The sequence below is a fragment of the Squalius cephalus genome (assembly GCF_949319135.1).
Source record: "Squalius cephalus genome assembly, chromosome: 14".
Classification (NCBI taxonomy): Eukaryota; Metazoa; Chordata; class Actinopteri; order Cypriniformes; family Leuciscidae; genus Squalius; species Squalius cephalus.
In genome coordinates, this window is record NC_137135.1 from 15364783 (window position 1) to 15386770 (window position 21988).

Here is a 21988-nt window from a genome sequence, read left to right on the forward strand (position 1 = left end):
GCAATTGGTAATGAAAAAAAGATTAAAATTAAGATACAATTAATACAAAACGAAATTCGTTTTAAAGAAAGGCTTTGTGCTTTCTGTTTTGAGGTCTCTGTGAAAGTTTGAAAGTCTTTTAGTGCCGCTTTCAGAGCGCTCGCGTCCATAATGGAGACCTGTCACGTAATATTGTTTTTTCCTCATAAATGCAAACACGAAAAATAAAAGACAAAAGACTTTTTAAAAAAGACAAACCATCAATTAAAAAAAAAAAAAAAAAAAAAGATGGATTATAGCGTTTTGGGGAAAAAATTGATGGATTTATACCGTTTTGAAAAGAACATTTTTTACTTTGAATTTATCATCAACAATATTGTTGTTTGATTTAATAATCACTGTTGCAAGAGGTGCCTAGTTCCGTTTTTTTTATTTGTATTTTTTTTGTAAGTGGAAAAAGTAGGGGCTACCTCAGATTCTGTTTAGTTAGCTCCTTTATTGTTTTTTTTTTTCTATAGCCTACAATAAGTCAAATGCAGCAAGTCAAAAGACCAACTGGACCTTCTTTGCCAGTTTGCACACATTTCTTTGAAGGATGGCAAAAATATCGTCTGAATATCGATATCGAGATATTGGAAAAAAATATCGAGATATTCATTTTTGTCAATATCTCCCACCCCTAGTCTCAATGCTAAACGACCATTAGCAAGATTTATTTTTTCAGTCTGGAGGAGTTCATGCTAATTGCCATCAGTCAGAGCCAGTCTAAGACTTTGGAAAGCTGGAGCAGAAAATTGCATATTGTGTGATAGGCACAGACACACTTTCTTTTAGCTGCAGACAATGAAGCCACCCAGTCAGAGGACTTTGAATATGTTTGATATTTTGAGCCGATTTTAGAACACTTTTCTTTCATTTGTCATGTGTCTCCAAGCAACAAGAAGCATGTTAACAAAGTAAGCAACTGTTTAATGCCCAGTGTTCAGATTTTAAAAGTTGTATCACATAGGAGTGTAACGATTCATGTGTGCGCATTTTCATATTAAACCATTAAAGCACAAAAGACTCACGCACTTTTTTCTGTGCTGCGCACACATCTAAAACGACGTGCACACAGAATGGCTTCTCATTCCAATTCTGGAATCGAATACTTAAGGTCAGGAATCGGATACTTGTTATAAAATTAATTTCAATTCCTCTAATCGATTCCTTTCTGCATTTTAATGTGATTTTAAACCATTCAAGGCGCAAGAAGACGTGCTGTTTTCTGTGCTGCGCACACGTGTTACAGTATGGTCCGTGCAGCTCTTTAAGTGACAGCAGCCAATTATTCCTGCTGACGTCTCTATAATAACATTAATCAAACAACAAAAGACAAAGAGAAAATTCAGGTGCTGTTCTAGAATTAATAACTTTTGTAACTATATTTGTAATGTATATTTTTTTCATAAAGTGGAGTGTTATTTTACATCTGATTACAGTTTCTGTACCCGAATACCTGAAAATCTTAAAACAGTTTATTTAAATCATATCTTTGTTCAGTTGTATTTATTTGAGTGATTGCAATTTTTTTTATTTGTTCTTTTTAAATTACTGAGGGTTTACTTGTCTTTAATAATGCTTAAAATGTATATTAGTTAGGCTAGTTGTTTTTGCTATATTTTTAAACCATAGGCAAAAGTTCCTTGTGTAAGTGTTCTTTACTCTGTTAATTTATGTTCAAGGTATTCAGCCACAATGAAATGTTTTGCAATATGACTTACAATAAATGTGAATGATATCCAAGGTTTTTTTTTGTTTTGTTTTTTTACCTTATTGGAATCTAAATAAGGAAACGATAAGAATCAGAATCATTAAACCTCAAACTTTACCCAACCCTACAGGTGGGTAAGCCACGTATTAAGCACGTCTTACAGTGCTATGCGTAAGTTTAGACACCCATGCTAAAGTTGACTAAAAAGAGGAATAAAAAAAATCATCTTTTGGAAATTGAACTTAAAGGGGGGGTACAATGGTGTTTCATGTATTCAGAGTTGTTTACAGTGTTAAAGAGATGGATTCTCATGCTAAACATGGGCAAAGTTTTAAAAAAATATTTTGGACGAATAACGGAGAATTTCTATGCTGAAAATCTTACTTCCGGGTTGGTACAAGTTTCGGCTGGTTTTTTTTAGATCGTGGATCTAATGACGTAGATAAGAGTGGAACTCCTTATATGAGCATTTCTCTCGGAAAAGCTCGCCCGCGAGCACGTCGACTAGAGGAGAGCGAGACCGCGCACATCAACGCGCTTCAACAGGAAATCATCGGCAGCGCTGCATAGGATTTGTTCAAGAATGTCTCCAAAAAAGTGTGTATTTGGATGTGAGGGAAAGCTTACCGTGTTCAGTTTTCCAAAGAACCCAGTGTTACAGGAACAGTGGATGCAGTTTGTTTTTCCGGGGCAGCAACGGAGTGTAGGAAGTGCGGTTGTGTGTTCTGGTCGTTTCAGTGACGAATGTTTTATTAACAAGGCTCAGGTCGACGCTGGATTTGCAAATCGTTTGCTATTAAAACGTGGAGCAGTCCCAGTGATAAAAGACCCCATTCATGTAAGTACAACTGGATCAGATTTCTGTCTTTTGCTGGAAATAAAGCACTACCGCTTGACTCTATAGCTCCGCCTCCAGGACCTCGGCTTTTTCCGGAGAGAATCGGAAAGCTGTATTTTTCTTTTCTAAATATAATAAAACTAAACACTTTTTTGAGATATTAAGGATGCACTACTACTCTATAGGTACTCAAGATTAACATGAGATTAGGTGAAACTGTGCCATGTTATGTACCCTTTAATGCCTTAATTTAAAAAATTAGGAAAAATCCAACCTTTAAGGACACCAATTTTCTTTGTGAATGAATAATGTATCGTAAACAAATAAATGTTCTTCCTTAAAATACAGGGTGCATAAGTTTGGACACCCCTATGTTAAATTCCCATAGAGGCAGGCAGATTTTTATTTTTAAGTATTTTTTTTTTTTAGGATACTATGCATCCTGATAAAGTTCCCTTGGCCTTTGGAATTAAAATAGCCCCACATCATCACATAGCCTTCACCATACCTAGAGATTGGCATGGGGTACTTTCCATAAGATCATCTCTCAATGCAAATCAAACTAGCTATTAGGCTAACTGAAATAAAACCATGCCAATCTCTAGGTATGGTGAAGGCTCATTTATTTATTTACGATACATTATTCATTCACAAAGAAAATTGGTGTCCTTAAAGGTTGGATTTTTCCTAATTTTTTAAATTAAGGCATTAAGTTCAGTTTCCAAAAGATGATTTTTTATTCCTCTTTTTAGTCAACTTTAGTATGGGTGTCTAAACTTATGCATAGCACTGTATGTTCAGGACATCATGGATCACACACTTTTCCTGCAGCAGCCTACTCTGTGTCCTTCATAATTTTGCATTCACAACATCAAAGTATATCGATGTAAAGGTATCGTCACGTGCAGCTCTTTATTAATTTGGTACATGTGTGCCGAACACGAAGGACCCATATCCTACAATTTTGGTATGAATACATTTACAACTAGGCCTACATCCCTAGTGTTCCAGCCTTAGTAAACATGTTCTAAAATCTACAAAACTCAATTTTCACCTAAAATTGCCAACTCTCTTCAAAAATGTTGTCGCTGTAAATCAATACCAGAGTGAACATCCCTTATTTCAAACTACAGACAAAACTACAGTCTAGGGGTGCACGATATTGACAAAAAGTGATATTGCGATATCGATAATGAATATTGCAATATCGATATTAATTTCGATATTTTTAAACATATGTAAAACTACAAAAGTTATGGGAAAACACATCAAAATAGATTCATAACAAATAAAACAAGTTTTCTTACAACATAAGGTTTATTGAGCGCATTCGAGACGGATTTGAAATGAATCTGATCGCTGAAAAACCACATCAGGAGGAGATCTGGGCCGCATTCCAGACGAAACTGGACAAGTGTAAATGCATCTGGTTGTTGAAACCACATGTAAAATGTACTCCTCCCAAAAACACTAAAAAATAAACGTGTGAGAACGTGTTATAGGCTACATGTCATGTTATGGCCAGATATGACGACGCTACGTCTGCAACACGCATCACCGCATGAGCAGCTGAGCATCTACCGGTATTCATCAAGCCAACGCGCTAACTATCGCAAATCAAAGTGAAAGTGATTGCGTCGCAGACGCTTTACACACAAGTATCTTCATTAAAAGTAAAGAAGCGAAATTATCTTACCAGGGCTGTTGCCGTTCTCTATTATTGCGGTATTTGATTTTGACATTTTAGCTAATGATCAATAAAATGCAGCTCATAACTGTGTTTGGTGACGTGAACTCCATTAAAGCTGCATATAGCGCGGGAATTGAAGATCGGATTTATATCCGTTTTGCAAAAAACACATTTATGTGAACAGGTGTAAAAGGAATCGTTTTGATAAATCAGATAGCTATCCGATCTGTGATAACGCATGAAGTGGCCAGGTGGCCTGATGTTTATACTTGCGCGCTGGTGTGTGCGTCGAGCCGGCAAGTGTGTGTGTGTGTGTGTGTGAGGACTGTGTGGTAGAGCAAGGGAGAAGTGAGAGAGTGACGGCGATTAGCTTTGGAGCGACTCTACAGTCATATTGAGAGAAACAAAGTGTCTCCCCTGTTCTTTCTGACCACTGTTGGAAATCTGTAGCATGAAAAGAAAACCCTCTCCTTGATTTCATGTTTATGGAGAAGTAGAACCAGGAAATCAGTCGGGGGAAATGCAACGGTGCATGTCGGACGGGACGCATCATAAACAAAATATCGCATAAATATCGCGAGACTTTCGATATAATATCGGGCAACATGATATCGCGATAACGATATTGATTCGATATATCGTGCACCCCTAGTACAGTCATCTGTAAAGTATCTATGAATGCCTCTCTTGATCTATAATATAAAGCTGTGTAACCACTGTAACTGCAGTCATTAGGAAGTACACTCATAAGGGGCCTGAAATTAGTCATTGACACTTCCACACCAACAGCAGACCGACGTTGTCAAAAACGGTTTCACACATTCCAAAGCTTGAACAACATGTCTCAAGAACACCAATCTACTGCCGCTTATTTTAGAGCTGTGTGAAAAGTATTTTCCATTGCTGGTGAAGGATACATTGCAGCGCTTATATTTAGCTGAATGTGCGACACCCTTTCAGATTCCACTGGGGCACAATGGGGGCAAGTATAATCACGGCAGGACCCCAACGAAAACAAGTCCTGCTGCTCTTTCTCAAGAAACCACCAAATACAGACGCTTTGACCGGTTTCGTAATTTTATCATCTTTAAACACACATGACTGCCGGTTAACCTGTTCTGACTCCAAGTATATGAGACCATATCTCCACTGGTGATTTGATAAACATGTCAAATTATACCGCAATAAAGCAATTTTACAAAACATGATAACTACATAATTGGAAATTCCAAAATACAGCTTGGAAAGTATTTATAGCATAGTTCAAAGTAAATTGCATTCTCTGAAGTTAATCATTGAGTGTTTGCTATCCCGCCACAGCAAAAATGCCATTTGAGTTCCTTATAACATATCATAAAAGCCATAAAATGTTATTTGCAACTGTTGTGAATGACAGGCCATTAGAGATGGCATCACAGCATCAAAAAATAACAATGCTCCTGTATGCCTCTGTCATAACACGGCTCACGTCCTTAAGGAGATTCATGACTTGAAAGTTTTCTTGGCATTATAAGTGACATGACATACTTTTTTAAAGGTCCATTTGAATGAAATGTGTGGTTTTGCTGCTGCCTTTTCTTTAAAACAGTAAACCACCACTGCAAAGAAAATAAATCACAAAACAATCAAGTAACTCAATTAAATAATCGTGACAGGCCTAATCGTGCCCTTTATGCATGGTGAATTGGAAGGAAAATCGATGTGCAAATGGTTTCATAATATACTTATATACATAAGAAATACTGGTAAAAACGTTTAAAATAGAACATGTTTTTTTTTTTTTTTTGCTGAAAAGAGCTGTGGACGAATCTCTTAACCTGACACTGATGAAGAGCTTGTTATATCCAGAGCGTTTGGATGTGCTCATATTAATTAGCAGCTTTGCTCTGCCCATTTCCCTGCTGATCATAGTGTTTGCTAGCATCTGACTTGAAATTACTGCAGCAGCTGCCATCCAAAGCTGCTCATGCAGAGACTAAACACTTCAAAGTGGGTAGGATTAGCAAAGTTTACCCAAGATATTATTCTAGTAGACAGACAGGACGTCTGGAGCTTTGCCTCACACAGAAGATGGTCTGAACTTGTTTTGGTGGGGTTCTTGTTTTATGCAACATAAATGAACACGACAGCTCTGTTTCATAACCTAGTGAGATGCCCATCAAGATGTTATTTTAAGGCATCACATCTGCAATCCTGACACGAAGGTTGTTTGAATAGTCAGTAAATTATGCTGCTTTATGAGACCTCATCTTGGTCAAATTGTAAGCAAGCATCCTTCTTACAAAAGTTAATAACAGAATGCATTGCAACAAGTGAAATAAAAAGAAAGCAGACTAAAAATATACACTACTTTTCCCAAAAGTTTGGGGTCACTAAGACTATACATTTCTTTTAAAAAAAACTATTTCAGTCAGCAAGGATGCATTAAATAGATATACAGTAAAATCTTTTACATTATTACAAAGCATTTTCTTTTTATTAATTCATTATAAATTATGTTCTTTTGAACTTTCTATTATTCAAAGAATTCAGAAAATAATTTATTCCACAAACATAATAAGCATTACATTTGGTTTAAGCATTGAAAATAAGAAATATTTCTTGAGCACCAAATCAACATATTATTAGGGTTTTTCTTGGCTCAAAATAAGGGTGGAGGTAGTAAAATCCTGATCATGAGCATACATTCAACTGGCTGACAGATATTTTAATTATAAGATAATTCGATTTTTATTTTGATAACACGATCATATACAGTTTTTCCCACAGGGTTTTGTGAGACTGTGGTGGGTGGACCTTGGTCTCTCTAGGGAGGGATGGGGGCAACATGTTAAAATCATAAATCAATTATGAGTAAAGGTTCTTGTGTGCTATTCCTGTGATGCATGAAGTTGATGCCTATGAGCATTTCATATCATTCACTTCTAAAGACCCTTACGACAGTGGCTGAGCCAAAACGAATCAAACATTTTCTTGATGTTCTTTCCAAAAAAAAAAAAATACAAATCTTTTGTCTCGCTTCAGCAATGTCAAGGATTTCTAAACTGTGCATGTTGTTTTGACACATGCCAACTCTCATGGCCGTCTGTTTATTAGGATTAAAGGTTAAAGCATTTAATCACCTTAAACAAGGAGCGACTGGGCCAAACACTGTTACTTTATTGTCATTGTCAATGATTTGAGTTACGAATGTTTCACATTCTCTCCATTTAGTTTTAATCCAAAACATCTATCCAATTTAGCTTGTGTCAGACAGAAACAAGCTACCAATCCATTTTATGTTACCTAACCAGACACCTCTCAGCAGACAGCCTAACGTCTCGTTGGAAGAGGTACAGGTTAATGACAGCCATTAATTATACCCTCCACACCCATACATACCATGTTTAAAATCTAGAGCATGTCTATAAAAACAGCTACACATAAAAAAGGCGCATTGACTTGATATTAGGGATGGGCATTTCAAGCAAAAATAATATTCGAAGATCGCTGGGTATTATTCGATTATTATTAGAAAATCGCACCCCTCCCCCACATGCAAACACACATGCATATATAGGCTACACACCAGAGCATGTGAGCGAAGAGGTGTGATGCTTAAATAGAACTTAAACATTAGTTTTATATTTATGTTTAAATAATATAATGTTTTTTGTTTTTTTCATCTATGTTGATTATATGAAAAGGGAACCACATGAGATGAGGAAGATAAGATCATAACCCAATATATCGCGAGACATTTGGAGTGGGTCAGACATGATTTTTGACCACTTAATTAAGTTTTGTTTTGTATAAATTGTATCTTAATTTTAATCAATGTTTCAAATATAGCAGACAATATAATCAGGACACGGAGGTGTCGGCGTGGTCACTTGCATTGCTCGTGAACTGGAGCTCTTCTCATAAATTAACCGAAACTCAGCGTAAAGGCTACTTGCCTCACAGACCTGAGAAATATATCTATAGAAAGCTTGAAATTTCTACTTTTAAACGAAACAATTCAAAACGAAAAGGAACGGGCTACTCTATGTTTATTTAGGCTAATTCGTATGAAGTGTGCATTTCTCTCTAAAGGTGCGTTCACAACTCCGAAGTCAGCATTGTCAAATTTATCTTTGCAGCCGACACTGACACAGAAAACACTAGTTAATAAATAAACAATTAAAATGTCTCATGCATAATCATTACTTTTGCTGGTTCTTTGTGGCAAGCTACAACAACAACAACAACAACAACAACAACAACAACAACAACAACAACTCGCACAACCTAACTAATCGGATATTCGAAAATCGTGACTCATCCCTACTTGATATGGCTCTGAATACTACCTTTATAACCTGACATCAAGGCCATCTGACAATTAGGACACTGGAATTTGAGTTTGCCCTCTGAAAGTGTGTCCCGATCGAGGTGCAGAGGGACAAAGGCCAAGAGAGATCACCGCTCAGACGGCGGATAGGTCAGTTATGGGTCTCAACACAGCGGGCTGATGGAGATCACAGAAGCTTTGACACAGAGACGACACCAGACCAGCGATGCCATGAGCTCCTCGCACATAGATAAAGTGTTGAGGAAGCTACACGCTTTTGATCATTTAAAGCAGTTAAGCTACAGTCAATCAACTCTTTAGGGAAAGTAATTAACTGATCTACAACCTACAAACAAAAAGTAGCTAAATACACTGAAGCTACTTAAGTGGAAAATATCTATTTAAATATAACCATTAACTATAGTTAACCATTAACTATACATGCTCATATTAAATATCACAGGGAGATGCCTGAGAGGAACTACAGCACAGACTAGACAGATCCCAGATGAAGACATTTCTAAAACTGGGGTTGCTTGTACCTGGAGGAGGGGGCGACGTGGTCATGTTTAGGGGACAGGGAGGAGGGACCATCCTCTCCGTCTCGCGGGAGCTCCTCGCAAGCTTCCAACTTCTCTTCTTCCAGGAGCTCAGTGATCTGTGGGGGTGAGAAATGGGGACATTTAAATACCATATCCCTGTTACCACTACTTCAGCAGCATTTATTTCTAATTCATCATAAGTTATATTACATGTCAACATCTAACACGCCTGCGAAATTAAGGCATTATGTAATGCCCCGCACCTATGCTGATTATCTGCAGGGAGCCTAATTTACACACAGATCACACACATGCTGTGGGTGCAACTGGTGACATCACACATTCCTTGGCGATAATCACAGGATGTTATGTAATGCTGCCATGTAACTAATGTTATGAAGTATCTACAATCTTTATAGATATTTTATCAATTTAAAACTTTTTTTTATTTTTTATTAGTTTACTTAATAAATGTAACAAGTTGAATCTAATATGAGACAATTAACTCATCTGGTGCATTACAGCACCTGACTTTCATAGAAGTCACATCCCCTTATCGTTATGTATCTAAGTGCTTGTTTGTATTACTAGTGTGGTTTTACAGGGGACATAAGAGAGTTAGATAACGCAAGAGTCTACAGTGCGTATGAAAAATGTGCAAAACAGTCAGCTAGAGGAAATCAAACCATTGCACATGTTGATCAGGGCTACACATCTATGTGTAAATCTACCTAACAGTATTTAATATCAGACAAACTTTGGCACTAGCACATGATCAAATGCACACTGCATCTGCTGCAGTATCGGTGCCATGTTGCCATAGCAACCATTTCCCTCTACATCTGATTGGCCGAGCGGGGCTGCTGTTCAGTGGCCATGCAGATATGAGTCACATGCAGTGTGCAGAATGGCTGCCGAAAACGGCTCTGAGGATGACTGTATTTTCACATTTCACATCTCTATATGCCTGCAGCCACTGTTCCCTCTCGATTGTCTTTTGGACAAGCTCCAGACTTTGCAATTGTATGCAATTTTAAGCCTGTCACACTATATTTCTCCACACTAGTGTCTTATACTGTATATCTTAGAGGTGTGGATCTTTAGGGACCACACATTTGATTTGATCTGCTTTCAAATCTGATAGCAGATCACTCAAAATTGTAATGTAGACACATGCATTTTCTGTGAAGCTGCATTGAAACGATACGTACTGTGAAAAGCGCTTTACAAATAAATGTCAATTCAATTGAATTGAGGAAATGACAATGCAAAAAAAACAAAAAAACAAAACAAATCAATAGCATAGCTCATTGAGGCGCCTCTGTGTAAAGATCCAGCATGAATTTGTGGACTGGAAATAAAGCATTAATAATGGCAATTGAGGTGTTATAATAAAATCAGCAATGCAAAACTTGACAGATGAAAAGGACTCCTGTGTTGTTTACATCAGTCTTGCAGTGGAAAGAGCAGGTAACATTGAGTGACTCAAACGGTCCCTGCCAAACACTGTCTTCAATAGCGTTTTATGCTGTCAAAAAACAACCATGTAGTCTTAAGTATGGATGCTGATGCCAGGGCGGGGGAAATATCCTCACAGGTTCATCCATGATGTTTTAATACCTCCAAGAAGCTGAAGCATGCAGAAACTCAGCCTTTGCTTGGCCTCAGAGGCCTTATTAATGCGTGGTCTACAGATTATACAACATCTACATACAAAAAACAACAGCAGAGAGCTGACTGAGACTCTAATTAAAGACGCTCTTCATTAATTAGTAAAAAAAGCTGTCAAGCGCACGCACGAACCAAACAGGAAAAACAACCCACACGAATGGAGAAAACATCTAACAGCCTCTGAGGATGAGAAAAACAGGCTTGGCAACTGGGTGGATGTGTGTGGAAAGATGACTTGCTTTATTTTTGTGTCGGTCCACAGCAGGACCGAACACTTCTGGGCAGAAACAGGAATTTGAAGAACAAAAGGGCAGTCACCAGAGTTTGAATGATAAAACACATAACAACCAGTGTTGCGATGGAGATTAGGTCATGGTCAATCACCAGTCATAGATAATAAATCGTTCTCCTTAGATGGGCAGGACATGCTCCATCTCTTAGTAATGTGCAATTATCAAAATGACTTAACCTTAGGCACATAACAAACTTATGTAACAAACCCTGCAGAGTCCAAACGCTTTATTCAACCCTAATGCACGCCAACCTTGACAAGGGCCAAACATTTACACAAGTCAGCTCCGTCTCATCTCAGTGAGCCCTGGGTGAGACATGTGATTAGAGAGTGGGAGAGGCTCTCAAGCGAGAAACCCTTAGAAATAAATCTGTGATTTATGGTCATATTCATTTCAGCATATGCCAGATCCTTGAGCACTGGCCCGAATCCAGATAGGTCAGCCAGGACCTTCCCCCTTCTACTCAAATTTGTTTCTGCCCCTTCTGTTCCTAATGCTTCCCAAGCTGTCTTTTACAGTAGGGAGGACCTTCTCAGCAGTGGGATGACTGAAGCGTCTAGTACCTCCGAGCATGTCTGCAGAGGAACCCACTGAAGCAAATAAGATCCTCTGTATCAACCTGAACTATGCTTCAAGGGAGCCTGTGGCTCAGCTACAAGCAGAGTCGAGCCCTGGTTGATCCTACCTAGAGAGCATTTTAAGTCATCATTGTTGTGAAAGGCTGGTCTAGAATATTGGTACTAATGGTAAATCTAAGAATTTCAATAGAAATTCAAGAATTCTGGACTTTCATGTTAGAGCGAAAGAGTTCCCTGAGCACTTTTCGTAACTGTTCAAGCTGGTCACGCAAATTCATCATGTTGACCAACACTAAGCTGCTTGGTTTGAAAATGACTTCTGTGTGAGCTGGACCTCATTTAAAATGTACTATTTTACAAAATAATTGTGAATACTACGTTTTTATGCATAGAGTACTATGTTGTTAACTTTATTAACATCAAACTCAATAAAGTTAGCTAGAGTGATGGCGTATTTGTGTAGGCCAGTTAGGCCCTGGTTCCCTCCACAAAGAGGATTTATCCATTCATGGCTTTTGGATTATTGTGGAAAATAAGCTCTGTGACTAACAAACGTTTATAATTCCTACACGTTTTGTTCATTGTGTTAATCTTTTATGCATTTTGAAGCCTAAATACAATTGACAGAAGTAAAAAACTAAACGCAAGCAATAAACAAACCGACTGCCAACAACTCTTTCAATCTTTAAGAAAAAAAAAAAAACATTTTCCCTGAAAGTTTAAGCTATAACAGTTCTCAACCTCTGTAGTCCCAAGTGCTAAAACGTTAACTTGTTTCTGGGAAAAGTAAAAGTATTGATTAATAGCTTGATTATAATCACTCATTACATATACATTGAAGCAGCGGTGGATTCCAATCCACCCCCTTCAGAAACATCCCTGGAAACCAGCACAGGTGCCGGTACCAAGCTTACATCACCCAGTTATGTAACTGCAGTTAGTATTGTATTGTACAAAAGGGCTGTATCCTCTTTTTCTGCAAGTCTGACGCAAGCAAGAATTTGTGACACAAGATGTCTTGTGGAAAGTATTTACAGCCCATTATTGACTATTTCCTGTGTATATGAAGAAAGCAGATATGTAAAGTCTTGTGAGGTCAGAAATCTTGAGATCCTTAAAAGGATGTAGACTGTCACACAAATGAGATTTAAAACAATCTGCACTTTCAAAGAAAACAAAATCACAGTCATTCCTTTGGTGTGAGAGAACCTGCAGTCTGCAAACACACTCACAGACACACTGAATGGAGGAGACATGCCTTTGCATGGTTTTCAGTGTATTACATAACACTGCAGACATAATAACCTTCTAAAACTGCTTCTCCTTTTTCGTTGATTCAAATCTGGCCTGTGTAAAGCGCTGCTTCCACCTGGAACAGGGGCGGGTGGCACACATTTACACGCTTTAAACAAACACAAAGCATAAGTAAATAATCGTCTTTCAAAATATCGCATTTGCAAGGTTTGTGCAAGTATTTCGCGAGGAACAAAGCTAAAACCGACTTACGCTAATCCCATTGATCTAGAACACGAATAAATAAATTGCCCCCAAAGCTGCATTTGTAAGTGCAGCACACTGATCAGGAAATATGAGGCTGATAACTGATATTTTTAACACTGTTACAGGTTGAAACTGATCCAATCATTAATATTTTCCAAAGAGACTCTTTTATCATCATTTAACAAAGCACAAAATGTGAAATGTCAACATTTACGGGAATATTCTGTCATCACTCTCAAAAATCTTTGTTATAGTGTAACATTGGCAAAGTATAAACACCAACAGGTCCAGTTTTACACACATCACACTTTATCCATTAGCTCCAAATAATTACAAGCATCTGCTATTTGTTTACACTCTTTAGGGTTTGGTTTAGGTTAAGTAACACAAACCGCTATTAATGAAGCTTTTACAATACATCTTTTCAACTTTGTGAAAAACTTTTCACAAATCACAAATTTGTTTGTGGTTTAATTCACTGCTACATCTGTTTGCAATTTAGTTTGGATCTTTGTCCGCTTCAGCCAAATTACTATAATTAAACTTAAAAGTGGACTTACTACAAATTATATGCATTTCATATTTATTTTCCAAAATAAACAGGCCATAAACATCTGAATCCAACAATTCACGTCCAGTGGCCGCTCAATTCATATGGATTAGTTTTATGACTCTTTCTTTTTGAAGCGTCAAAGTGGTTAGCGTCAAAGCTGTCATTGGAGGGACAGAAAGCTCTCAGATTTTATCAAAAAGATCTTCATTTGTTTTCCAAAGATGAACGAAAGTATTATGGTTTGGAAAGACATAAGGGTGAGTAATTAATGGCAGAATTGTCATTTTTGGGTGAACTATCCCTTTAACTTTTCAGAACTTTGAATGAATAACAGATTTTCACAGTATCCAATGATAGCATCGTCAACACAGCTGCAAGAAAGTTTACCTGGTCATTAATGGAGCTGTAGTCATTGGTGTTGGAGATGTCATCGTCCTCCTCCGAGTCAAAGAATTCCTCCTGGTTCTCCAGCAGTTCAGCCAGAATACGGCTGACTGACTCCTGCTCTTTCAAATCCTCCACATCTGTGTCTAAACTGCAGAACGTAGAAGGCAGGAATCACTATAAAGGTGAATTTTCCGTGTGCCATTTTAACTTAAAATACTTCTAAATCAGCTTAATATGTATTTACTCAGTGTAAACACTGACTCTGTGGTGGTATCAAAACATTGCTCCATTTGTTTCAGCATCCAACCAACCTGACTCTAAAACATTGGTGTGAGTATAGGGCACTATGGCAAACAGGAGGGGATTATTTAGGAAGCAGTTTCAAAACAATCAACATTTTCATTTTTATTCCATTTGGTGACACTAATGCTGCAGAAAGTACTAATTTCAGCTATAATTTTTTTCACTAATCTCTGCAGAATTGATCAGACAGTCAACTACTATTCACCATCTACTCTACCATTTAAATTAGTCTTAGCTGTTTATCATTTCACCATATTTAAGGTTTTCCCACACAATCGAAATTGTGAAAAAAGAAAAAAAAAAGATTCTGTGCGCGCCTACACAAGACAAAATGTGTTGTGCTGGAAAAAATGACTGTTTGCTCCTCCAACATTAATTTCTCTCATGCAGCTTCTTTATAAATTGTGAGCAAGACAGCTAACACGAATTGCCAGGAAATGCAAAAGAGTCTTACTGGAAAACGTCTGGCCCGAAGACTGCGGCGAGAGCCCCTATGCTCCAGCTCTCCTCCTGAAGAGACGCCACACCGGACAGAAATCGGCACAGAAAGCGGAGCAAGCTGTAATTGACCTGCGGCAGCTGTTGAAGGAAGTACTTCATGTTTCTGCCCAGCTCTTCCTCACTGCTGTAGTCTAAAGGAAGCAAACAAATCATCAGTCATAATGAGGAAAAAGTTCAGAGGGATGTGCATTTATGATGATGTGAAGTTAAGAGAATGGCGAGCTGGCTGATGCAAAGGTGTGAAAGAACGACTGTGCTTTGATGATGCAATTATATTTAGGGATGCTCATTTTGATTAATTTTCCCGACAGACAACCGCTGCTCGTTAATCGATTATTAACCGTTAACTGATAAGATTATAATATTGAATTGGCATTAAATACAAATAAAATTGACACGTATCTGTGACCCTTTAAAAAAAGAAACAATTAATTTTTTTATCAAAGGGTTTATTTTAACGTGCAAAGTGCAAACAGCAGCATACAGAACAGATCAACAACAGAACCTGGATTCAGTTTAAATTTTCACGCACCTGCAGCATTTCTATGAAAGCTTGTTTCCACCACAGAATAAAACAATTTCAAAGATAATTGCGACTTTTTATCTCACAATTGCGAGTTTACATCTCGCAATTCTGACTTTATTTCTCAGAATTGCGAGATATAACGTCAGAATTGCGTGAAATAAAGTCGCAATTGCGTGTTGTAAAGTCAGAATTGCGAGATATAAAGTCATTGCGTGTTATAAAGTCAGAATTCTGACTTTTTTTCTCGCAATTGCGACTTTATATCACGCAATTCTGACTTTATAACACGCAATTGCGAGTTTATATCTCACAATTCTGACTTTATAACACGCAATTGTGACTTTATATCACGCAATTGTGACTTTATAACACGCAATTGCGAGTTTATATCTCGCAATTCAGATCTTTTCTCAGAATTGTGAGATATAAACTCACAATTGTGAGATATAAAGTCCAATTCTAAGGAAAAAAAAGACGGACTTTTTATTTTATTTTATTTTTACCACAGAATAGTTAATATCTCACAATTCTGACTTTATAACACGCAATTGCGACTTTATATCGTGCAATTCTTACTTTATATCTCGCAATTGCGACTATTTCTCAGAATTGCGACTTTATATCTCGCAATTGCGACTTTATTCCTCACAATTCTGACTTCATATCTCGCAATTGCGACTTTATATCTCGCAATTGCGACTTGATTTCTCAGAATTGCGACTTTATATCTCTCAATTGCGACTTTATTTCTCAGAATTGTGACTTTATATCCCGCAATTGCGACTTCATATCTCGCAATTGCGACTATTTCTCACAATTCTGAGAAAAAAAGTCACAATTCTGACTTGATATATCGCAATTGTGAGAAAAAAAGTCGCAATTATTATTATTTATTTATTATTCAGTGGCGGAAACAAGCTTCCATACATTTCTGACAGTGAGAGAAAAACAGAATAAAATAATACAAATAAAAAACAAAATAGGCCTACACTAAATATATTTTTTAAACTTAAATAATAAACAAATTAAGATGACAAAAAGAAAACAGTGAATCCGTTTGAACAAAGCTTTCAAAAACCGGCAATTTTTTTTTCCGTTAGACTAAGATTTTTCGTTAAATAAAAATAGGAGCCCTTCCTCAACACCTAGTCTAATTTTTATTTAAAAAAAGCAACATATCAACGTGATGTGGGGTCAGTCTGGAGCGCAGCCTGTTGACAGTTAGACCCGCGGCAGAAAACACCCTCTCCGATGGGACGGATGTCCCGGGAATACACAGGTAACGTCTAGCTAGAGACGTGTGTGGTTGCGCGTGTCGACACGCTCCGTGAGAGTTAATAAATATAAGCTATATAGTATTTTATTTTTAAACCATGCAGCAAACTAAAAAAAAGAAGCTTAAAAAAACATTTTAAACCGTTTAACTGAGTGGTATTAATCGGTCAAAATTTTTACTTTCGGTTAACGGTTAAACGGTCAATGTGAGCATCCCTAATTATATTACAAGTTTGTAAAGTGGGCAGAACATTCAAGGAGGTCAAAACAGAGCGTCAGAAGAGGGCAGTGTGAAAGCTTCACCCACCCTGATAGAGCTGCATGATTTGCGCCTTTAAGCCTGCAGGGATGACGGGCTCGGGGAGCTCCTGCAGGAAGAGGCGTAGCAGGCTGACGGCAGATGCCAGGTCGGCCTCTTTCTCCAGATTCACTTCAACGCCGCTGTCGTAGCGCTGCCTGAGCCATTCCACGCGTTCTGCGTTCCCGTTCACTAGAAACAGACTCAGGTGCAGCGCTCCTACAAAACGCAAACACACACATAATGTATAGACATTTCACACAAGAGACTCTAATCGCTGAATCACTGCACGGAGCAGCTTGCAGGTTAAACTCATAATCCCTTTAGTCAGCTCTGTCAACAAAACACCAGCTACGTTCTCTCCGTCTGCGTTTTATGAGCTAATGAAACAGTCCTGCTGAACTAGCTTACATTCTTCAACCCAAATGTTTTGAATAAAACCAATAATGGATATTCTTTACGGCTGACTTCTTGACTGAAGCTCTTTTAAAACAAACTGCTGATTTTTGCCAGATCAGATCAGAAGCTTCCTAACAGCTTTGTTGGCAAATAAGCATTAGCTGGTCTGTCTGAGTTCCCATCCCTGGTGCTCTGCGTGTGTACATAAGAGTCTACTCTACACCGCATAAGGGGAAGCCACCGAGTCGCTCCCTGTTATGTCTAAATTAGCCTCAGAACAAAAACATCCTTCCAAATGAAAAAGTGGAGGAGAAATGCCAGTATGCTGAACTCACAGAGGAAGAGCTGGTGTTTGGAAACAACAGTGGCGGCTAAACCCCTTTCAAGGACTTAACAACACTGCCAACATATTTTCAACATCCTGCCTGTGCCAGAGTTTAAAAAAGGACAAAAAATTATTAAAAATATATTTACAGTCTGCTTGATGTGTGAGCACTTTGCTAATAGCAGTAGTTGAAGGAAAACAGGAAGGACTTGGCATTTATGCATCTACATGTGGACATTAATTAGTAGGTGAAAGACTATAATGATATAGTGTCATTATAAAAGCCCCTGCCTGAATAATGTTCCTCTTTTCGCTTTTGACTCTGTAATATTGCAAAATCAAGGAAGTCCATCTTTTATCAGGGAGTTCAGAGAGGCCACTCCCATCATACAGACCAAACAACATTTTTGGCTTTATCAGATGAAAACATGTTCTGCAAGCTCTGCTTCTTTGAGTTGTTAGTTAAAACATTTATGTAGAAGCTATCCAGATTTACTATTTGTCAATTTAATCTTATTAAGATGCTTTTTTGATCCTATATTTTGATCTTTAGGATTTGTTACACAACCTTGTCGCATTTATGACTATTTTAACCCTTTGATGCATACGATCACACAACTGATTAGAACGTTGTGCATTGAGCTAAAAGCAAATAAATAAAGGATAGAAAGAAAGTAACATAAATCATCAGGGTCCCCCCTCACTCACCGTGCTCTTCAATGTACTCTACGATGCTCCTGACCAGTAGGGGGACCTCATGTCCTGGCTGCCCGCTGTGCTGCACCTCCTCCAGGGGGATCCCAAACACTCTGGCCGTGCTGAGGGAGTCGCTGAGGGAAGTAGAGAGGCTCTTCCTCATCGCCTCCACAGCCTGGCTGCTTCAGTCCGTCTACAGAGAGAGATGGCGAGAACAAGGTCACGTACTCGTCACCTCCCTGTACAAACACGCTATCATGGGTGGGGCGCGGACTCCAACAATAAACTCCGGACAACAAGAACAAAACAAGCTGAAAATTGAAGCGGGACCTCTCCCATCACGGAAGCGATGGTTCTTATCATGTGTGAGCGTAGAGATGAGGAGAGCGTACACAAGTAGAGCGTTTGATCGTACAGCCGTCAGATGCGGCACGCCGATTCTGATGATGGTAGCAGGTGGCTGCCATCTCGTTCAACATGCCATCACAAACCATACTGCCACAGTGCACAAGCTGTTAATGTCGTAAAGGGAAAAACTCCGCAACTGGATCTGATTAGCATTCCGTATGTTTAGAAATGCACATAATCTAAATTTGATCTGTCAAGACAGCTGATGTCTTCATGACAACAGCAGCTGGTCTCACATGTCAAGTTTTAGTTTCAGTTTCAATTACAACATCATAAAGAAGAATTTCAGAAGACAATTGTGATATAAATAGATTTTTTGTCATAGCGGGCTCACCTTGTAGTACAAACGCCCAGAAGTTAACTTTATCTCCTGCTCCACTCACTAGTAGTAAAAGAAATATTCATCTATGGCTGCTTCAGGTTGTGGCAGAAGATGAGCCTGTAGTTCCTCATTGACGGACCGCAAATCCTGTTCAGGACGTTAGTGGTTAAGCTGGAGGAAATAAAACACACAAGAAAACAGCAGCATCAGCAAATGCATTAAAACGGATAATAATCCTTCTGATTAATATCAGCTGGGCCAAATTTACAAACCACTAATTCAGTTAATGGACATCTGCGGTCTGAAAAACATATCTGCTGAAGTTTAAATCTCAATTATGAAGAGAAACAGTGAGCAATCTGCTCACCCCTCTGCATATGGCATCACATGAACAGCATCTATTACGAAGTCGAATTTTAATCCAAACAAGGTTTCCAATCATGCTACTGAGAGCTTTGATGCTTCACTTTCATTTTTCTTAAAAAAGGAATATTAATAAATTTGCAAGCACTTCCAAGTGGGAACGCATAAGTACCATGAGTTACATAATCAGATTACTTTTGTTCAAATACTGAGTAAAGTAATGCATTACTGGTACATTTACAACAAAATATCTGAGTTACTTTTTCAAATAAGTAACGCAGGTGACTTTTTTTTTTCTTTTTTTTCTAATTTAGCCTATGTTGAGAGCAATAGGGAGTAAGTGCAGAGATGTTGTGTGCGCTGTGTGAACATGATGGTTATTGTAGTTCTAGACTAATTGTGAGCATGCATTGCTCACTTGCACAAAAACAGATTCAGTATTCCTCAAAATTAATAAAAACTGTGAAATGCAAACTCAGAATATCACGCAAACCTGTGATAATTGAATGTTATGTAATACAAATATACTTTATGTATTTAATCTCACTTTATTAAGCAATGTCTTTGCTGCTGACCTTTTTAGGATCCAATTTAGCCATACTAATAAGCAAAAATGACTTTAGTTAAACATTACATTTGGGTTAAATTTTTTTTTTTTTTTTTTTTTGCTCAAGTAAATGACTGTTGAACTTTCTTCTATTCTTCTGCACTACAGAACGGCAGCACAGCTGAAAGGTTTGTTTGAGCTGCGCCCTCTACTGTACAGGTGTGAATTTGCATTTCCTTCAGCCTGGGACTTATTAATTTCACTTTTGTGTTCAGTTCTTTGTTATTAAAAACAAACAAGCAAGCCCAGACCAGGTGAGGAAAATGTAATGCAAAAGTAATCTAAGGAATTACTTTCCATAAAAAGTAATCCAATTAGTTACTTTTTTTAGGGAGTAGGCTAACACAATTTGTAACGCATTACTTTCAAAAGTAACTTTCCTGGACCTAAGAGTATAAAAGGAAATAAAAATTCCAAAAATATTAATCAATGTTAAAAACAGTTGTGCTACTTAATATTTTTGGAAACTACGATACAATTTTTTCAGGCTTCTTTGACGAATAGAAAGTTCAAAAGAACAGCATTTGAAATAGAAATATTTTGTAGGCTAATTATTATAAATGTTTTTACTGTCACTTTTTTCTGAATAAAAGTATTAATTTCTATTAAAAAAAAAACATCCTATTGGCCCAAAAACTTTTGAATAGTACAGTCCCTCAACCCTCTCAAACATATTTTCCAGGAAGAACATTTTCTCTTACAGTTCATTAGATCTACTCCATTACCTATCACTTACTCAAATTACTTTTTGAAATGTTAAGAGCATTTTCACTGTGCCGAATTACAGACCTCTTTAACACTTTAGCCACGACTAGCAGCCCGACACCAGGCATGTGGAACAGGAACAAAATGTCCCGAAAACGAATTGGAATAATGTGTGAATTGAGCTCTAACAGCAAATGTCTCAGTTTGCAGACAATTGAGAGTAGATGTGCTTCTAATCCCACATATCACACATGATGACCTTTCGCTCACAATGTTCACCATTGTTGGATAAGCTAAACGCGGCTCAGCACTTAGATTGTTAGCAGAGAGCACAGTATGACCTTGGCTCATTCCTCAGAGCTCTGGAGAACACATAAAGGGACGATGCTGGAATTTTCTGCAGGCAAATCTCTCCGCATCTCCTTGGTGACATGATGTTTGCAAAGCTTAGTTGTTTCACTATGGTTACTGATTACTGATTTGGTGTCACAGGGAGAGTTTGTAGATCCAGTCACAGAAAAGCATGCCATAGATACACAAAGAGCGGCTTCCAAAATTCCAGAACATTCCCTGGAACAACAGCGTCCTGAAGATGACCTAACAAGGAAATTATCTGACCACCTACAGCCCAAAGGCCAAATCTCAAATGCCAATGATTAATTAATAACAGTGGATATCTTTTGGCAAGTCTTCTTAGGCAAGGATCTCAGATCTAAGCGTTCTCCCTGTAATTGAGGCAAAGCACTTTATTGTAGGTGGTACCTGGCAATCAAGTAACTGGCAGTAACAGGCAATCAGTGAGGTGAAAAAGCAATAATTCTAATTCTGATATAACACTTTATAGCACTAGTAGTAAAAAAAAAAAACCTTGATAACTAATTTTACAGTTTTGCTTTTTATTCTTCTTCTCCATGACTGGATGCAATTCAACCTTAAACTACAAAAAAAAAAAATCCATTCAAACTTGTTTTGAACCAGCAGTGATAATCTACTGAAATATTTGCATATTGAATTGCAGATGGTTCTCTTCCTTTCATTTATTTGAATACTGAATCCATTTAGCCATCTATAGACCCCTTCAGATCGCAAAGACGGTGTTGCATTATGTATTGATTCCAGACAGAAAACAACATGCGTTGAGTGTCATGACAACGGCAGCATTTC

General features: G+C 37.9%; 1 protein-coding gene across 6 annotated transcripts in view; it reads right to left on the reverse strand.

Annotated features, from left to right (window-relative positions):
• fam13b (family with sequence similarity 13 member B) overlaps nucleotides 1-21988 on the reverse strand; it is a 50485-nt gene that overhangs the window by 23959 nt on the left and 4538 nt on the right. For all 6 annotated transcript variants that reach the window (XM_079893265.1, XM_079893262.1, XM_079893263.1 and 3 more), the window contains 6 exons: nucleotides 19162-19320; nucleotides 18432-18612; nucleotides 17009-17218; nucleotides 14854-15031; nucleotides 14097-14244; nucleotides 9115-9230 (listed from right to left, as the gene is read on the reverse strand). In XM_079893265.1, the coding sequence (XP_079749391.1) occupies nucleotides 9115-9230; nucleotides 14097-14244; nucleotides 14854-15031; nucleotides 17009-17218; nucleotides 18432-18582 (803 nt within the window). In that variant the 5' untranslated portion in view covers nucleotides 18583-18612; nucleotides 19162-19320. The remainder of the gene's footprint in view (nucleotides 1-9114; nucleotides 9231-14096; nucleotides 14245-14853; nucleotides 15032-17008; nucleotides 17219-18431; nucleotides 18613-19161; nucleotides 19321-21988) is intronic.